We start from the raw sequence: 18,040 nt of genomic DNA, 5'->3' as shown, positions 1-18,040 counted from the left end.
TCGGACCTGTAGACAATCAGACAATCTTGGACGGTATTTTTTAGATAGAGGAAGGTACATCTATGACATTATATTGATTGATCTGATTTAAGAAAGTTAATCATTATTATTGATATGATTTCAGATAGTTAAAGTATCTCCATCTGAAATCGTATCAATCAACATCGTATCATCAATCAATCAATATCATTGATGATTAAAGAAACATCTACGGTGACTTTATATATATATATACCCCGCATACATTTCTCTCCCTTTTTAGTTTCAACTACAACTGATTTATTAAACATTCAAAACGTATGCCAATTGAAATTAAATTAAATTGAGTAAACAAAGTAATAGTGAATCTAGTGTTCTAGACCGTTGCTTTCTACGCCGTTTCCTACTTCTCGGTACCATCCTCCACCACTGTTCCTTAAAATGATGGTGTGCAATTTGGTTTAGTCGAGTTCCGTGCAATGCACATACCCTCCGTGGGTTTCGCACGCGACGGATGCTCTTCTAAAGACTATGGTGACGAGGGAAACGGGGCGGCTAAACCTCCGACTTCGAGCTGCGACGCGTGCGCGGACGCAGTTCCCGGGTCTTGGTGGTGGTGGTGGTGGTGCTGTTGGCGGAGTTGGTCCTGGAGCTTGTCCTCGAACTGGTGGCCTCCGGGGCAGGGGCATCTGTTTCGGCGGCCTTGGCAGATTGGTCACTCAGCTGGGAGATGCGCCGTCTGCCAACGCGACGAGGACGTGGTTGTTCCTCCTCCGCTGTTGCGGATTCTTCGGCGACTAATGGAGGCACGTCTGCCGGAGCAGGCGATGCAGACATATTTTGATCGGATTGGCTCGTCTTGCGCGATCTCACGCCTCCCGCCCTCGGTTTGCGCACGGCCGGCTGCACTTCCACAGCGGGTGGTGGTTCGCTGTTGCCGCGCAGTGAACGCCGGACACTCGGACTCTCCGTCGTGGGCGCCAGCGAGGTGGCCCGCTTGCTGCGGACCCTAGCTGTGGGAGTGGTGGGTCTGGAACTTGGCGCCTCCGAGTCCACGCTCAGGCGCGAGCGGGAGCGGGTGCGCGGCAACGAAGCGTCCAGGGAACTCTGCTCGTCGATCACCTCCAGCAGGTGCTTGTGCTGCAACGCTCGGCGTTTGGGCGTGGCGACCGGCGGAGTGGCTGCGGGCGACGAGGCTAAGGCGTCATTACTACGCAGACGCATCTTGCGGCCAGCCACCGGAGAGGGACTGTCCTGGTTCTCCAAGGAGGAACGTAGCGATCGCAGGGGACGCGGGCTATCCCGGTGCTCTGAGGAGCCGCGACGCGGGCGCAAAGAACGAGTCGGCACCGCAGCCACAGCTGGCTCCTCGGCCTCGTCATCGGAGAGTACCAGCGTTAGGCTCTGCCTGGAATCCTCATCTTGGACCAAAAGTGGCTCCTGTTCGGGATCCTCTCTGGCCTCCTCTTTGCCCTCCTCTTCAGCCTCCTCTTGGGCAATCTTCTCCAAGGGCTTTTCTTCCACCTCCTCTTCGGGAATCTCCTCCAGGAGCTTTTCTTCCACCATATCCACCTCCATATCGTTCTCGACAGGATTCTGCTTGCTTTCGCTAAACGCCACTGTGGCCACAGAATCGTTGCTGCCAGCATCCTCCTCCATAGGCCACTCTACCACCTTCTGCTGTTCTGGCTGACAATCCCCTGGCTTCTGCGACTCCTCATCGCTGTCCAGCACAATGGTGTCGGCCACCTCCGAGTCGCTATTGACCGTGGCGCCCAGCGAAAGGGAAGGACAAGGGCCGCTTGCCGCCTCCTCCGGGCAGTCATCCTTGAAGGCGAACAGCTCGGCACTGCTGCAGGCTCCCGATGGCTGCGGACGAGCCACATAGCCGCGCACCTCAGTGCCGTCCAGTGCTATGACGCAGTCATCCTCATCGTACTCCTCCTCCTCCTCCAGCGAACCCTTTGTGGTGTCTAGGTCATCGACCGTTTCCAGGCTATTGGCGCGGTACAGGGAGATAGGCGAGCCATCTCCTTCACCACCGCGTGGTGCTCTTGGACTCGAGTTCTGCGAGACGTTTGTGTCGCTGGGCAGGAAGGAGGTGGGCGTGTGCGTTACCGATCGCGATGTGGTGATGGAACCTGTCGACTCCACAACGATCGAGTACATGGGGTCATCGTTGTGCAGCGTGGGCAGCAAGGGGTTCCGGATGTCGGCCGAGGAAAGGTCTGACTCTTCGCTGCTTAGACTGTAGGTGGGCGAGGACAGAGGCTCCTGGGCAGGTGCTTCCGAGCTGCCCAGGTATTCCAGCAGGCCGCCCATCTCAGAACGCTCTGGCTCCTGCTCATCATGTTGATTCTGCTGCTCCTGCTCCTGCTCCTCAACCGACTGCGTGTCGCCCAGCTTTAGTTCCTCCTCTTCATCCTGAACCTGGATATCTGGCTGCTCAAGCGACGCCACATCGTAGGTGGACATCTCCAGAGTGGTATCCATCATCCGGTGTCCCTGGACTGCGGGCCGTGCTGCAGGCAGAGACCACTGCGCACTGGGTGCGGCCGTAACCTCCGAACCAAGATCGGTTGATTCCATTTCGCCACAGATGGTTGTGCGTTCGGATATCTTCACCCCACAGCTGCCGCTGGAGAAGACCTGCGACTGCGTCTCGCCCATCTTGGAGGAGCAGATGGTGGGCAAGAACTGGGAATGAGATGTCGTCGGTGCCGCGCGGACGGTGGCAAAGCTGCCGAATCCACTGCTGCTTTCACTTCCAGTCCCACTTGCACCACCTCTTCCGATTTCGTTTCGCCCGTGAAGCAATGAGCTACGTGGCTGTGGGCCAGTTGGCGGTGCCAAAGGTCTAGGAGATTCCCGCGGTGGCACGATCACTTGGTCCACTAAAGACACATTGGCCGAGGCCAACGGGGAAAGGAACTCCTCGTCCTCGTCGGACTCAGCGCTGCAGGCGCTCCTAGGCTCGCTTCTGGACTCGATCTCAACGATAATCTCGTCGGTTTCCTCCTCCTCCTCCCCCTCGTCCTCCTCGGCGGCATCCTCGCTGTCCACCTCCATCGATCCATCCATACGCAAGGGTATGGGCGGCATGAAACGGAATCTCTTTGGTCCCGCTAGTGTGGTGGACGTAGCCACCGGCGGAATGCCTCCCACGGCATCCACGGCCGAGTGCCGCTTCAGGATCGTGAGAATCGCCTGGGGCGAGCTGCTGCCTTGGCGTGTCGTCGTCTGGCGCGTCTGAAGGAAAGTTGGCGGCTGCAGGAGATCGCTGGCCTGGTTCCGCTCCGCCTCTTCCAACTCCGGCTGCTGTTCCGACTGTTGGTCTAGAATGGATCTTACATGGCCCTTAACGTCCTCAACCAATTGCTCGGCCAATAGGCGGCGGCGTTTTCGGGGTTGCAGTGAGTACTGCTGCCTGCGCTCGCGCTCTTCTCGTTGCTGCTCCTCCTGCTCTCGCTGCCGCTTCTCCGCCGCCTGGTGGGGCACTGGTCGCACCTTGCGCCGCCGGTGTGGAAGCTCCGAGAGTCCGTATTGTGCATGCCGGAGGAAGGGAATGTTGGTGTAGCCCATTTTGGCAGGGACAGAAACGGGGGGCAGGACTGGAGGCGTCTCGAAGTGCGTTGCCCAATGGGCACTGACAGCGGAGCTCTGGAAGATGCCACCCACCTGGCCGCTCGCGTTCTGTTTGACCAGCTGGCAGCTGAAGGGCTGCAAAAGACCGCCCTTCCTAGCATCCTCAAGGCCGTCCAGGGTGTCGCGAATGCGCAGATAGGTGCCGGCAATGTTCTGGGCAACCGGCGCCATGGTAGACCGGTAGGCAGAAATAATGGTGCTGGAGGACTCGTCCTCTCGCTGGCGCTCGACGGCCACGTCATCCATGAAGGACACTGCCTCGATGAACTTACTCTTTTGCAGCAGCAGGATTAAGTGAACGCACTCCGTTTGACGTGAGCGGCACTGGCGCAGCAGGCGGTACAAAAGCCGCTCCTCCGGCTCCCTTAGGCACAGCTCGGCCAGCACTCTGAAGCGTCTGCGTTCGATACAGTGGCGGAAGAAGCGCTCCAGTAGCGAGTGCCCCTCCTCCTCCTCGTCGTAGAGGCGGGCGATGAGGAAGGCCTCCGGCATGTTTTCGTTGGCCAGGAGCACGCTCATGTGCAGCGCCGATGACAGGGGACCAGGCGGTTGGCTGGCCACTCGCATGGCCGCCTTGACAGCCCCGCCATCCAGCAGAGTCTCTAGGAGCAGGCGCATCTGCCACTCCTCAAAGTTGTTGGCGGGAGCGGGGTCCTTGTACAGCTCCTTGACGCAATGCTGTAAATAGGCAACGATGAGAGTTTAAAAACAGAATTTTTTTAAGTATTGCTCTTTTTCCTAAAGAATTCGCGGTCCTGTTTTATTCATCAATTAATCTAAATTTCGCGACTTTATAATTAGCCCAATCAACAATGTATGAGTGGTAAATATGAGTTTCTCATCTTCTAAAGAATTGGCGGTTACCTTTGTTTTGTATAATTTAAGGATGGTAAAATCATGGTTGAAGTAAACCAATGTTCTTTTTTTAAAGTCGCAGACTCATTCTTTGCAAGAAGTTATGTACGGTTTCAAATGTTTAAATCTGTTAAATGTGTTATTTCTTTTTCTAAAGAAGTCGCGGTCACATTCTTTTTAGCTCGGTACTCGACTATATTATTACTTTTCCGTGGAGGTCTCTATTTGACAGATTCTTTGAACTCACTTCGTAATCACCGCGGTCCAAGCACCAAAATGAGCGCACCGACTTGGCCAGTTCCTCGCCCAATTGAAAGGCAGTCTGGAAGCGCCTGCCCAGCTGTGGGTCCAGATCTAGCAGCAGGTACAGGATAAGAGCATGCTTGCGGGAGGGCTCTGTGTCCGGATCGAGCATCACGTGCAGGAGTGCATGTAGCGACTCCGGCGGATAGGGGTCCGAAAGGGAGGTGAGCTCCCCCAGAGAGTCGATGTACAGTCTCTTTCGCTGCGCCCGCCTCTCGGAGTAAACGTGTCGAAGACGAACCAGCGGCTGCTCCCGGGACTCCCGATGATTCTCGTGCTGCCCCTCAGGTAGGAGACCCTGCTCGATAAACCAGTAAAGCACTCTCTGGTACTCGTGCACTGTCCGCAGCGCCTGTTCGTTGGTCTTGCACTCGGCCAGCAAGGAGGGCGTCAGTCGCCGCCGACCCAGCTCGACAATGTAGGACTGCAGACGCAGTAGCTCACGTAGCTGGGCAGAGAGCTCTTTGAACTCACGCCGCTCCCGCTCGTCCAACGAGTAGCCGCCGTAGTCGAAGATGCCCTGACAAAGCTCCGAGCAGCGCGTCTTGATTTGACCGGCGCGCTTCACGATCCAGTTGGTCAGCGTGGACAGCGAGAGCTCCGTGGGATCGAGCATGTTGCACAAGAAGCTGCCGTCCAGCCAGCTGCGGGCGCAGTCGTTCAGCAGGGCCCCGCACTTGTGCTCTAGGGCCACCGACAGAATTACCTCGTACATGGCAGTCTAAAAAGGGAACAATTAAGTCCAAAGAAATAGGATAAGGATCAGTGTTCAGTGTTCACCAACCTTAGAGAACGTGGCGTTCGGATTCAGCTCGCAGAACTGAGGCAGGAGACGCAGGCGAACGATATCCTCGTGGTAGGACTGTGGTCGCAGAAAAAGCGTGGCGCGCTCCCAGCGCAGGGCGTTGAGGAAACGATGTTGCACTCCGTCCTGAGCGTAGTAGCGGCTGCCAGTTGGGGTCAGCAGTGTGCAATCTATCGGAGGAGGAGAGTTATTCACTAGCTTCGCCACGAATCTAGGGGATGGCTCCTACCAAAGGTCAGGGAATCGGGATAGAAGTGCTCATCGTAGCGCTGCAGTGAGACAAAGTGCAAAATGGAGTTGGCGCGCAGCTGCAATCCCAATCCCGTGGGCAGACCACTGAGGATATAGCCGGCGAGGTAATGGGGCATTTCGTAATGGCGCACGCATGGGGGCATCTCTTCCTTGTACCACTGGTTGATGTCGAACAGGACGAGCTTGTTTTTGCGGTCTGTGCTTGAGTGCCAGGATATGATGACCAGTAGCGTTCCGCTGTCCCCGGCAAAGCTGAAAGTGGAGGCCGTAGTGCAGCCGATTACGGAGCAGATGCCCCTGTCGAAGACTTGGTGGTTGCGCACCGAGCTGGAATGGAATTGCTGCCAGAGTAAAGGGTCAATCTTTGCCTTCGAAAAGGGGCGACTTGGGTTGGCTTACCTCGAAGCGGAACAGGTCGCTCCCCTGCTCCACGTATGAGCGCCTGTAGCTGACGGAGTGCAGCAACATGTTGAGGCCGTCGGCGCTTTGGTATAATGCACATATGTAGAAGCAGGGCTTGGGGTCGTCCGGCGGCATGATAAGGCACATTCGCTGCACGGCCCCGTGAGCCCCTTCACTTCTTCCCGGCGGCTGCAGTGTAGTGGTCACATGGAAGTGCAGCAGGTCGTAGATCAGGACGCGGCCATCCTCCAGGCCAGCGGCAAAGCCGGGGGCCAAGCTGATGCCCATCAAGCACCTGATTCCGCTGTGGGCCACTGTCAGGGGATTAAAGGATTAGCTAGCCCTAGAGTTGCACTCGCACGCCACACACTCACCACTCAAGCGCACGGCCAAATGGGCGCCCTTCGAGCGACATTCATCCAGCAGGGAGTTGAAGCGACCTACAAGCTCCTCGCAGGGGAAGCTGATAATTTCCCCGTAGCATGGGTCGCCCTCGGGACTGGATGCTGGCTGCTCCACCAGGCTGTCGCTGTTGAGATCGACTAGCAGGACGATGCCCTCCTTGGTGGCCACGGCCAGGCAGCCGTCGAATCGGCCCACTCGCGTTGCGCCATAGATGTCCCGGTCGAGGAAGGTGAGCGCGCTGCAGTGGAGGCCACCCGGCAGGTGGAAGCGGCGCAGCACTCGGCTGTGGGGGATCGAGTAGATGAGCACCTGCGTCTTGACGTCCATTGGGCGCTCGCCGCTTTCCCACGACTCCAGGCAGATGGCCAACAGCGCGCTGCGTTCCGGCTCACCGGGAAAGAGTTCCTCCACACAGCGGATGCTGCTGCGCTGCCCGGGGCTACCATGTCCCTCGTCTGCCGACTCGCTGCTCCAGAAGCAGTGCCGGGAGAAACACTCGCCGGTGGTCATGCTGCAGACCAGAAGGGTGGCGTCCTTGCCATAACGGCAGGTCACCCAGCCCCACTGGCCGCCGCGTATGATGCCGCCCAGGTAGTCGGCTGCCAATCGGGAGGAGCATGATCAGAGGATGCCAAGGCAAAGCACACACGCTGCCACACTTACCGGTCTCCACTTCCGCCGGCTCCTGGCCAAAACCGGGTACGGCGCGCTCAGGAAAGGCCGCCGTGCGACTGCCGTCCAACTCCACTTCGTGCCACTCCATGTCTAGTTCATGTGCGTCGGCGCTTTGGCGGTCGATGCCTGGAATTCAGAAAATAAGGAAATCCGCAAACAAAAAAAAACTCGAAATATTTTGGGAGTGCGCGCGTGTGTGTGTGCTGGCCGGCGTTGCCGCTTCGATTTGATTTGACATTTAAAAACGGTTGTTTTGCTTGCACGCTGACCGCTGCTCCAGTGTTGGGTAACGTTCGTACGAAATTCGCAAATTATTTAATAATTGCTTGTATGGTTTTTGCAAAATTACTGCTATCAGCTCTATATGTCAGCTAATTAAAATGTGTCTTTGCGCTTCATTGATAAGAGAAATCAAGAGGAAGTGCCGGCAATGGCAGCCTGACAACTCTCGCGGTCCGGCAACGCTGCAGGATTGCGAAAATATCGCGCGAGTTTCATAAGAAATTTCGCCGGTTCGTCACTGTGAGTGTAAAACAGGGAAGGCAAATATGAAAAAAGAGAGCCTTGCGTTGAATTTCACAAGTTATTCAGCCATCCATTGAAGTGTAACACAAGGCTAAAGTGCGGCAGACAGTGCTATACAGATCTGGCAACTTCCGCTGGACCGCCTGTCAACCCTGTCCCGTGCGATTTGCCTGCACATTGTTCTAAAACAACCCAGCCGGAAAAGCCGTTTCAGCAGTGGGCTATTTCTGCGACACCTATATGCGATTCAAATGTGAGACACCCGACCCGAGGCTGTGTTCCAGGCAATAGGCGCTACTCAGGCCGATACTCCGAGCGTTCCCAGGCGGCAATCCCAACCAGAACCCAGAACTCACGCATTCCGCATTTCGCACACGGACCACGGCACACAACACACCATACAACACAACACGGCACGCACACGCACACAGGCAGCTCTCTTAATCTTCGGGCTGTCCACAGACGCATTGGCCAGCGACGAGGCGGTGGCACGCGGGGATCGAGGAGGAGGTGGAGATCGAGAGGCTAGGCGAGATTTAGGTTTCGAGCGGCGAGCGGCAGGGGTCGTGCGCAGAGGTGAGTCTTTCGTTGGGCTGGGCAGGGGGATGGGGGTGGTGCGGGAGCACATGTCGCCACCAGAAGAAGAAGGAGGATGAACCGAAACCAAGACACCAACATACATATACATCTCCTCTTGCAGGCAGACAGGCAGCAGTAGACAAGAGCTAGCGGTGGCGATGGCCCAGCACGGAGGCACCGAGGCTCTGGCCGCCGAACTGGCCAAAGCCGTCGACCTGATTATGCACCCGCTTACCCAGCAACAGGCTCGTCTGGAGGCCTATATGGCCTGCGAGCGGTTCAAGGAGGAGTCGCCGCTGTGCGCCCAGGTGGGCCTCTTCCTGGCCAGCTCGCCGCAGTCCAACCAGCAGGTGCGGCACTTTGGCCTGCAGCTGATCGAGTACACAATCAAGTTTCGTTGGAACTGTATCACGCACGAGGAGAAGGTGTACATCAAGGACAATGCCATCAAGATGCTGAACGTGGGCGTGGGCCCGGCGGAGGACCGCTCGCTGCTGCCCACGAAGGACGCGCTATCGCGCATCATCGTCGAGATGATCAAGCGCGAATGGCCGCAGCAGTGGTCCGACCTGCTGCCGGAACTGAGCCAGGCCTGCACCAAGGGCGAGGCGCAAACGGAGCTGGTGCTCCTCGTCTTTCTGCGGCTTGTGGAGGACGTGGCCCTGCTGCAGACGATCGAGTCGAATCAGCGGCGCAAGGACATGTACCAGGCGCTGAACAACAACATGAACGACATCTTCGAGTTCTTCCTGCGCCTGGTGGAGCAGCATGTGACCGCGTTCCGCGAAACGACGCGCCTGTGCAACTTCACCAAGGCCAACGCGCACAGCCGGGTCGTCGAAATGGTCCTGCTCACGCTGAGCGGCTTCGTCGAGTGGGTCAGCATCCAGCACATCATGTCCAGCAACGGCAAGCTAATGCACTTCCTCTGCATTCTGCTCAATGACAAAGCATTCCAGTGCAACGCGGCCGAGTGTCTGGCGCAGATCACGAACCGCAAGGGCCAGGCCAAGGAGCGCAAGCCGCTGCTGCAGTTGTTCAACGAGGAGCCGCTGCGCTACATCTACCAGGCCAGCCAGATACCTACCGACTCCAGCTCCTCGGTGGCCATCGAGCAGCACCACAACTTCCTCAAGAAGCTGCTGCAGGTGCTGAACGGCATGGCCCAGCAGCTGGTGGCGCTCTGGGGCAAGGACGACGCCACCCAGCGACCGGTGCATCTGGAAGTCCTTCTCGAATGCCTCCTGCTCCTCGTCCAGCATCCATCGCTAAGCGTCTCCCATGGGTCGGCGCTCATTTGGCAGCTGCTGCTGAAGCACGAGCCCTGCTCGAAGGACTTCGCCATGGTCAACTACATTCCCAAGCTCATCCACACGATTGCGCCCAGGATCGTGAAGCTGCCATATCCTGCCGCCACTAGCTCGCCTGCCAGCCTCTCCACGGAGGCCTACATCCGACTGGAGTACGACAGCGAGGAGGAGTTCGCCCTCTACTTCTTCCGCTGCCGCACCGACTTCCTCGAGATCTTCCGCCTGGCCACGCTGGTGCAGCCGCTGGTCACCTACGGCTACTGCGAACAGTGGCTGCAGCAGCGCCTTCGCAACGCAGTGGCCGAAGCGGATGCAGAGGCCAAGAGCGGCAACGTGTCGTGCAGCGTGCTGGACCCCGTCTACCTGGAATGGGATGCACTGGTGAGTGTGTTGGACGGCGTGCTAAGCCGCATTCTGCTCGTGTCGGAACGTCCCTCGGTGCCGGCTGGACTGCGACTGCTCGAGGATTGCCTTAAACTGGAGACAATCAACCCGCTGATTTACTCGATTCTGCTCTCCTGCATTTCGGCCCTGTTCGTCTTCCTCAGCATGTCTGCGTGCCAGATCACGGCCACCAACTGTGTGGCAATGAGCGGCGTCAGTCTGTTGCCGCGGGTGCTAGACAAGATATTCCGAGCGCTGGTACTGAAGCCGCCCAACGAGTTGGAGAAGGTGCAGGCAAAGTCCGCCAAAAACCTTCGGCGCCACGCCGCCTCGCTGCTGGTGAAGCTGGCCCACAAGTATCCGCTGCTACTGCTGCCCGTGTTCGAGCAAATCAACGGACACGTGGAGCTCCTGCTCAAGGAGCCTGGCCAGCACCAGCTGTGCCGTTTGATGCGTACCACGCTGCAGGAGGCGCTGATTCTCATCTCGAATCACTTCTGCGACTTCGAGCGCCAGACTCTCTTCATCGAGCACATCGTGCAGGACAAGCGGTCCGAGTGGCTGGCCTTCGGAGATGCGCTGAAGTCGCCGCTGGCCTTCATGAGCTTCGTGGGCCTGGATAAGCCTCCCATCTTCGCCGTGGAGGGTGCTCCTACGCTTCAAAATCGGTCGCGCCTGCTGGACGCACTGCATGTGGTGCTGGGCGTGGTCAAACGCTGCACTTGGCCAGACGACCCAGACCGCGCCCAGCGCGGCGGCTTTGTCATCGGCTGCACGGAGCTAGGCAACCCCATCTGCCGAAATCCGGCCACCAAGCACGTCGTGCCACTGCTTTCGCACGTGCTAAGTCTGATGCGTGTGCTCAACGAGCTGTTTGCTCCGGAGGCGCTGCTTGCCCTCTCCGAGGGCTACCGCGGGATCCACGGCATGCTGGAGCACGAGAAGAAACTGCTGATGGGTATTTGCGCCCTGCCCACCGATCCTTTGGACACCACCATCCGCAGCGAGCCGACGGCCTTCGAGAAGATGCAGACTTTCATGATGATGGTCACCGAGGGCTGCTACCATCTGATGGGCTCAGCGGGTCCGTCGCTGGGACGCGATCTATACCAGCTCCTGGGCCTGTCCGACGCCATCATAACAAATGTGTTTAGCCGAATGGACGTGGTGCCCGACTACCGGCTACGCCCGATCATTCGGGTCTTCTTCAAGCCCTTCGTCTACTCGTGCCCGCCCAGCTTCTACGACAGTGTTCTTGTGCCGCTGTTCGCGCACCTGGCACCATTGATGTGCGAACGCCTCACGCGCCGCTGGATTTACATCGCCTCGCTCTACGAGAGCGGGCAGCTCAACGGCGAGGTGAACGACACTCAAGAGGTGCTGGAGGATCAGCTTAATCGGACGCTGACGCGCGAGTACCTGGACGTACTGAAGATCGCGCTGGTTGGCGGCCAGATTGGGGCCGATCATGTCGCGGCCGGCGCAAATGCCAACAGCAACTCGGTGGCCATGGAGAACGAGGAGCACTCGATGGACAGTGCACCACAGTCGCGGGCCAGCCAGTCGGCCTTGCTCTCCGACATCATCAGCGACTTGGGCGGCAAGCTGCTGCGGAACGGACTCATCGGCAACTACGTGCTGATGACCCTGCTGAAGGCCATTGCCTGGAACGACGGTATGTGCAGCATGAAGGCAGTGAACATCGCCGCGCCAGTGATGCGCTTCCTGGCCGCCGAGAAGCTTATGGACGAGAACAAGGCAGTTACGGCCTTCACCGCCGTTCTGCAGGGTATGCAGGTGCACGGACAGCACGAGGCAAACCAGTCGGGCTTGGTGACGCTGGGCGTACAGTTCTATGAACTGCTACGACCCCACTTCCCCATTCTCAGCGAAGTACTGCAGCATATACCCAGTGTAAACGCGGCCGATATCCAGAAGTTCGACGAGAAGATCGCCGTGGCGCCCGTCAAGGGCAACAAGGTGGACCGCGCCAAGAAGGACATATTCAAGAAGCTCACCGCACAGCTGGTCGGGCGCAGCGTTAACCAGCTGTTCCGTCATGAGGTGCAGATCGCCAACCTGCCGCCGATGCAGTCGCACAAGGCCAAGGGAGCCATGGGCACAACCGCCGACATCATGGATAGCAATCAGAACGCGAGTCTTGCCAGGCTCTTTGGGCCGGAAAAGTGACAGGGACCGCAGCAGAAGCAGAAGCCGAATCAGAAGCAGACACACACACAGAAACAGAGGAGCAGGAGGAGGCGTCGCAGCGGAGGCGGCGCCACCAGCGACAAGACCTCGGTTTTGGTCGATGACCAGGATCAGGAAGACGTCGAGACCACGGCCACCTCAGCTGCCAAACTAGCGACGACTGAACTTAAAGTAATTGTAAACTAGCTTAGAGACGATGAGCCCGCATTGAAGCAGGAACAGCATCTCACGTCCTCGCCCGCTTCCGTGCCCATGCCCATGACCCAGTCCCTGACCCCTGTCCCCTGTCCTTGTCCCTGACCCTGACCCAGTTCCAGTACCAGTTACAGTCACAGTTCCGATCAGATGTTAAAATTATTAATTTATTTATTTTACAAACTAAATTTAACTTCAGCATGTAACGATTTGTTTAGTTGCTCCGTTTCGATCCGAACCGACTTGTTACTGCTTTGTTATTTATTATTCGGAATTTGTTAATCTTGTTTGCACAAAGGAAGTAGATCCATCGATAATTGCCAATACTCCCACCCCTGACCCCTGACCCTAGACTCCGCCCCTCCCCTCCCTCCTCCCCCAGGCCCCCGCTGCAAAGCCAGAAGCCCTTTTTATACATAGTTAATTAATGAATTGTGCTTTCCCCCCGTTTTGTATAGTTACCTATGCGCAGGCATACTGTAATTTATATACATATATATGTACACATTTATCCTTTGAAGAAACATTTCTGAAATTACGCTTAGGCTTAGTTGATAGGCAACGAGTTATTATTATATAATACATCAAACTGTATATGAACACACATCCCGCACCGCATATGCATACGCATACCCCAAAAAAAAACCCAAAAAACAAAAAACACATCGGGATTCTAAGAATTATAGTTGCGCGAGTATGTAATATTCAAACTGAAATTATATACTATTATTTATAACTAAATGAAATCGAAGCGGGAGGACCCCGCAAAAACACAAAATCGAAATAAGCTAATAAATTTGAAATAAATTTACAAATTTAAAGATGAAATCGTTTTCGTTTTTTGCAACTGGATTCTAAGTAATAAATTCATTTTGAATAAAATATTGTTTTTTAAATAATTCGTTAGATCTTTTCAAAGGGATTGAAAAATCCGTTGGGTAAGAACAATACCGCTAAAGCTTTAGTGGAAACAGGCTGTAAGCTCATTTCGCGGTTATCGATAGACCACTGCGTCATCGATTGCTGCTTACCCATAACTTTGGTTTGGCTTAGTTTCCAAATTAGCCCGAATATAATATAATAGTTGTCTAGTCCCTCGGTGCGTAGAAGACCCATTAGCCAATATGCCCATGTACGAGAGCGTCATGCAGGAGAAGCCGCCCATCGTCCTGGACATCGGCACGGCGTACACAAAGTGAGCGAGCGAGAGCAAAACAAATGATGCGGTGAAGTCATCACTAACCCCTTTTCAGGCTGGGATTCGCGGCAGAGGCGTACCCGCGGAAGATAATGCCCACAGAGGTGGTGATGACCGCGACGGGGACCAGGAAGCGACTGTTCGACTACAGCAGCCCAGAGGAGCTCTACGACCAGCTGGTGGACTTCCTGCAGACGATCTTCTTCAAGTAGGTGACCAAAATGCTGCTCCCAGCAGGGACTACATCCATATGCTTTTAGGCACTTGCTGGTCAGCCCCAAGGAGCGCAAGTTCGTGCTGGTGGAGAACGTGTTTGGACCCACTGTGCTCCGGGAGACCCTGGCCCGCGTGCTCTTTGTCCACTTCGATGTCTCCTCCGTTCTGTTCGTCCCCGTCCACCTCATCGCACTGTCCACGCTGGCCGTGCCCACCGCCCTGGTGGTGGACATCGGCTACAGCGAAACGAGCATTATGCCCGTCTTCAGCGGAGTGCAGATCATGGCCGCCTTCAAGGACCAGAGCTACGGCGGCAGGGCCATCCATGCGGAGATCAAGCGCCAGCTGGTGGAGTCGGGCGTCAAGGAGAGCCTGCTGACGGAGAGCGTGCTGGAGGACATCAAGGTGCGGACGTGCTTCGTGACAACCATGGAAAGGGCTCAGGCCAGGTCAAGTGGGGGCGAGGATCAGCCGACTCCCGCGCCGGCCGTAGACTACATTGTCAGCGACAACGATGCGATCATCCAGGTGCCCGGCCTGCTGCGTGAGACCGTCTACGAGATCATGTTCGAACCCAGCAACGAGCGGGACAGCCTGCCGCACCTCATCCTGCGATCCATTCTCGACTGCACACTGGACGTGAGACGCGCCCTGGTCGAGAGTGTGTTCCTGGTGGGCGGCGGCTCCATGGTTCAGGGTCTGCTGGCCCGGCTCCGCCAGGAACTGCAGCATCTGCTCGCCGAGGATCCGTTCTACGCCGAGCGCTTCCACGGCGAGCTGCAGTTCAAGTTCTTCAATGCCATCGGCAAGCAGAACTTCACCGCCTGGCTGGGCGGCGCCTTGTGCGGTGCCACGGATCTAATCCAGACGCGCTCGCTGGTCAAAGAGACGTATCTGAAGAGCGAGCACGTCCCGGACTGGAGCAACCTGTGCGACAACAGGCCGACGGGATCGTAGATTTTGAAAAGAGAGATGCATGCTGCAGCTTTACGCTAATTCATATTTACTTACTCATCATTTTATTGTATTATATAGGTTTAAAGTTGACTGCGAGTATAAAGTGTAGAAGAAATATAGGAAATCAAATACTAAAGTGATCGGACTTGTAAATTTCAGGAGGCTTCCACTGTTTTGGTGGACACTAGGTCTTTGTCAAATGAAGTGCACCCAACTTATACGTCCGATGACCACTAAGCATAGGCTACTTTGTTTAAAGTTCAAAAATAAACAAATAAACTCTTGTCGAAAATCGGCTCAACATTTATTAGCGAGGGCAGACCCCCAAACAAATGCTACAAAATTGTTCGTTTACCTTTTTTACAGTGGTTTCTTATTAAATAACTGGACCATGCACTTCAAAATAGAGTTTTTAATGGAATTTTTAAATTTTACAACACGTTCTCACATAGGCATGTGAAAACTCTGCAAGAAAGACATTCGCTGAATGCACATAGTTTCTCTAATCTCTAATGCATGTTAACTAGGGGACAAAAAGGTGTATCTGACGTATGCTATAATGGATGATTTGAATTTGTTTAATCCCATGTTGTGGCTGTGGTTCCTCCACCTCCATCTCCATATCCACTTGGGATAGCCGCACTTAGGAGCCCACGATGATGTTGTTGATGGGGATGTGTATCAGCTTGACGAAGAAGCCGATGAAGCCCATGATGCAGAAGCCCACGGCGGTGGCGATGGCGATCTTCTGGAACTCCTTGCGGTCGGGCTTGGTGCAGCGCTTGACCAGGCGGATGGAGTCCTTGGCGAAGGCGCGGCCGGGCTCGGCGAACTTAACAACCTTGTCCATATCGTGTAGAGTGTGTCGGGTGCTGCAAGGGGAGGGGGAAATTGGGGATGAGTGAACGGATCTGATTTTCTGGTTTCAAGCACTTTCACGCAACGTCAGCTGTGACGTGGCTATATTTTGGTGACGTCGCAGGTGAAATATCTAGCGGACTTGTATTGTTCCGCCCGCTTATCGGTTTCCCAAGCATCCAGCCGAGGTCAAGGGTAAATAATCAGCATTAATAAGGGCCACCGAGAACTTTAATTGACCCCGCAGCGGAATTCGGTTTTATGTGGCCAGGGCCGAAAAAAAAACACAAATGGCCCGGGGAACTTGAACCTCTGCTGTTGCTTGGAACCGAGCCCTTGTTTATTCACTTATTGTTTCAATTGACAAATAGACTGGGAAACCAGCACAAACAACGCACCTCCGCTTCAAACGAAAATTTCCAATCAAGTGGAATAGTGAAATCGAGTACACCCTATTGCCGCGTCGACCGATTTCCAATGACAGTTCCACGTCAAAGTGTCAAACGCCAGGGTTGTATTCCAGCCGAGCTGTCAGGTGGCGGGTGCCTTTTCAGACGGTTTATAGCTAGATTTGGCTTTTTTAATTTTTCCCAATCGATTGGCATTTAAATCTCAAAACTATATTTTTTGAAAATTTGTCGATAAAAAAGATGATAACCCCTTTTGAAAAATGCAAAAATTGGTCAAAAAAATAATTTTTCAAAAAGTGATGAGGATCGTAAGCCTAGATTGTTAGCTGTTCAAAACAGTTGGTATTTTAGCTTTACGATTCGATTTAACTAAATTACGACAGAAAAACGGCTTAAAATTCACGTTTTTTTCGTCCAAAAAATGCTTCTCCCTATTTTTGCCCAAAAAATATCAATTTTTTCGTCGAAAAATTGCGAAATGGAGCCAGAATATGGAATGTCATACCTCGTTGAGCTCGTAATTAAATTCCCAATCGATTGGCATTCAAGCCCGGAAACTTTCATTTTTGACTGATTTTCGCATAATAGACGATGTTATCCGTTATCAAAAATGTGAAATTTAGTCAAAAAATAAATTTCGCGGATTGTGATGGGGATCGGATGCCTAGGTTGTTAGCTGCTCAAAACAGTCAATCTTTCAGCTGTGCGCCTCGTTTTGACCAAGTTACGACTGAAAAACTACAAAAAATTATGGTATTTTTGTCTGAAATTCTTGTACCTATTTTTTGACCCAAACAAACTAGGTTTTTTGGCAATCATTTTGCGAATTAAGGTCGGAATAGGGAATGCCATACCTCGTTGAGCTCGTAATTAAATTCCCAATCGATTGGCATTCAAACCCGGAAACTTTAATTTTTGACCGATTTTCGCAAAAATAGACGATGTTACCCCTTATGAAAAATGTGAAATTTAGTCAAAAAATAAATTTCCCGGAATGCGATGGGGATCGGAAGTCTAGGTTGTTAGCTGTTCAAAACAGTTAGTCTTTCAGCTGGGCGCCTTGTTTTGACCAAGTTACGACTGAAAAACGGCGAAAAATAATCGCAATTTTGGCTGAAATCCTTCTACCTATTTTTTGACCCAAAGAAACTAAGTTTTTTGGCAATACTTTTGCGAAATAAAGTCGGAATAGGGAATGCCATACCTCGTTGAGCTCGTAATTAAATTCCCAATCGATTGGCATTCCAACCCAGAAACTTTAATTTTTGACGGATTTTCGCAAAAATAGACGATGTTACCCCTTATGAAAAATGTGAAATTTAGTCAAAAAATAAATTTCCCGGAATGCGATGGGGATCGGAAGTCTAGGTTGTTAGCTGTTCAAAACAGTTAGTCTTTCAGCTGTGCGCCTTGTTTTGACCAAGTTACGACTGAAAAACTGCGAAAAATAATCGCAATTTTGGCTGAAATCCTTCTACCTATTTTTTGACCCAAAGAAACTAAGTTTTTTGGCAATACTTTTGCGAAATAAAGTCGGAATAGGGAATGCCTTACCTCGTTGAGCTCGTAATTAAATTCCCAATCGATTGGCATTTAAATATCAAAACTTTATTTTTTTTTTAAATTTTCGATAAAAAGACCCCTATAAAAAAATTCAAGAATTGGTAAAAAAAAAACAGTTTTCCAAAAAGTGATGTGGATCGTTAGCCTGGGTTGTTTGCTGTTCAAAACAGTCGGTCTTTTAGCTGTACGCCTTGATTTGACCAAACAACGATTGAAAAATTGGAAAGAATTCGTATTTTATCGTATTTTTGCTTAAATCTGTATCTCGTATTTTTGACTAAAAAACGTCAGATTGAGGAATATCATACCTCGT

The 18,040-nt window shown here is 53.6% G+C and overlaps 4 protein-coding genes across 4 annotated transcripts; 2 read left to right on the top strand and 2 right to left on the bottom strand.

Moving 5' to 3' along the window:
* Nucleotides 1-255: 255 nt before the first annotated feature.
* On the bottom strand, nucleotides 256-7,557 carry LOC119558076 (protein ELYS homolog). Its single transcript, XM_037871255.1, has 7 exons — nucleotides 7,310-7,557; nucleotides 6,616-7,245; nucleotides 6,239-6,555; nucleotides 5,817-6,180; nucleotides 5,567-5,757; nucleotides 4,727-5,503; nucleotides 256-4,302 (listed from the first exon to the last, which is right to left on the bottom strand). The coding sequence occupies exons 1-7, from the start codon at nucleotides 7,407-7,409 to the stop codon at nucleotides 535-537; spliced, it is 6,147 nt and encodes a 2,048-aa protein (XP_037727183.1). The 5' UTR covers nucleotides 7,410-7,557; the 3' UTR covers nucleotides 256-534.
* A 320-nt stretch (nucleotides 7,558-7,877) lies between these two features.
* LOC119556426 (exportin-5) lies at nucleotides 7,878-13,353 on the top strand. Its single transcript, XM_037868645.1, has 2 exons — nucleotides 7,878-8,422; nucleotides 8,547-13,353. Exon 2 carries the CDS (start codon nucleotides 8,584-8,586, stop codon nucleotides 12,307-12,309), a length of 3,726 nt encoding a protein of 1,241 aa, XP_037724573.1. The 5' UTR covers nucleotides 7,878-8,422; nucleotides 8,547-8,583; the 3' UTR covers nucleotides 12,310-13,353.
* Nucleotides 13,354-13,541: 188 nt separating this feature from the next.
* On the top strand, nucleotides 13,542-15,032 carry LOC119557504 (actin-related protein 10). The gene is made up of 3 exons (XM_037870277.1): nucleotides 13,542-13,720; nucleotides 13,779-13,931; nucleotides 13,984-15,032. Exons 1-3 carry the CDS (start codon nucleotides 13,650-13,652, stop codon nucleotides 14,894-14,896), a joined length of 1,137 nt encoding a protein of 378 aa, XP_037726205.1. The 5' UTR covers nucleotides 13,542-13,649; the 3' UTR covers nucleotides 14,897-15,032.
* A 144-nt stretch (nucleotides 15,033-15,176) lies between these two features.
* Nucleotides 15,177-16,272, bottom strand: LOC119557505 (protein transport protein Sec61 gamma-2 subunit). Its single transcript, XM_037870278.1, has 2 exons — nucleotides 16,153-16,272; nucleotides 15,177-15,768 (listed from the first exon to the last, which is right to left on the bottom strand). Exon 2 carries the CDS (start codon nucleotides 15,744-15,746, stop codon nucleotides 15,540-15,542), a length of 207 nt encoding a protein of 68 aa, XP_037726206.1. The 5' UTR covers nucleotides 15,747-15,768; nucleotides 16,153-16,272; the 3' UTR covers nucleotides 15,177-15,539.
* Between the last annotated feature and the right edge of the window lie 1,768 nt (nucleotides 16,273-18,040).

The sequence above is a fragment of the Drosophila subpulchrella genome, chromosome X (genome assembly GCF_014743375.2).
Source record: "Drosophila subpulchrella strain 33 F10 #4 breed RU33 chromosome X, RU_Dsub_v1.1 Primary Assembly, whole genome shotgun sequence".
Classification (NCBI taxonomy): domain Eukaryota; kingdom Metazoa; phylum Arthropoda; class Insecta; order Diptera; family Drosophilidae; genus Drosophila; species Drosophila subpulchrella.
Note: the sequence above shows the minus strand (reverse complement) of the source record. Positions and strands in the feature narration are given on the sequence as shown.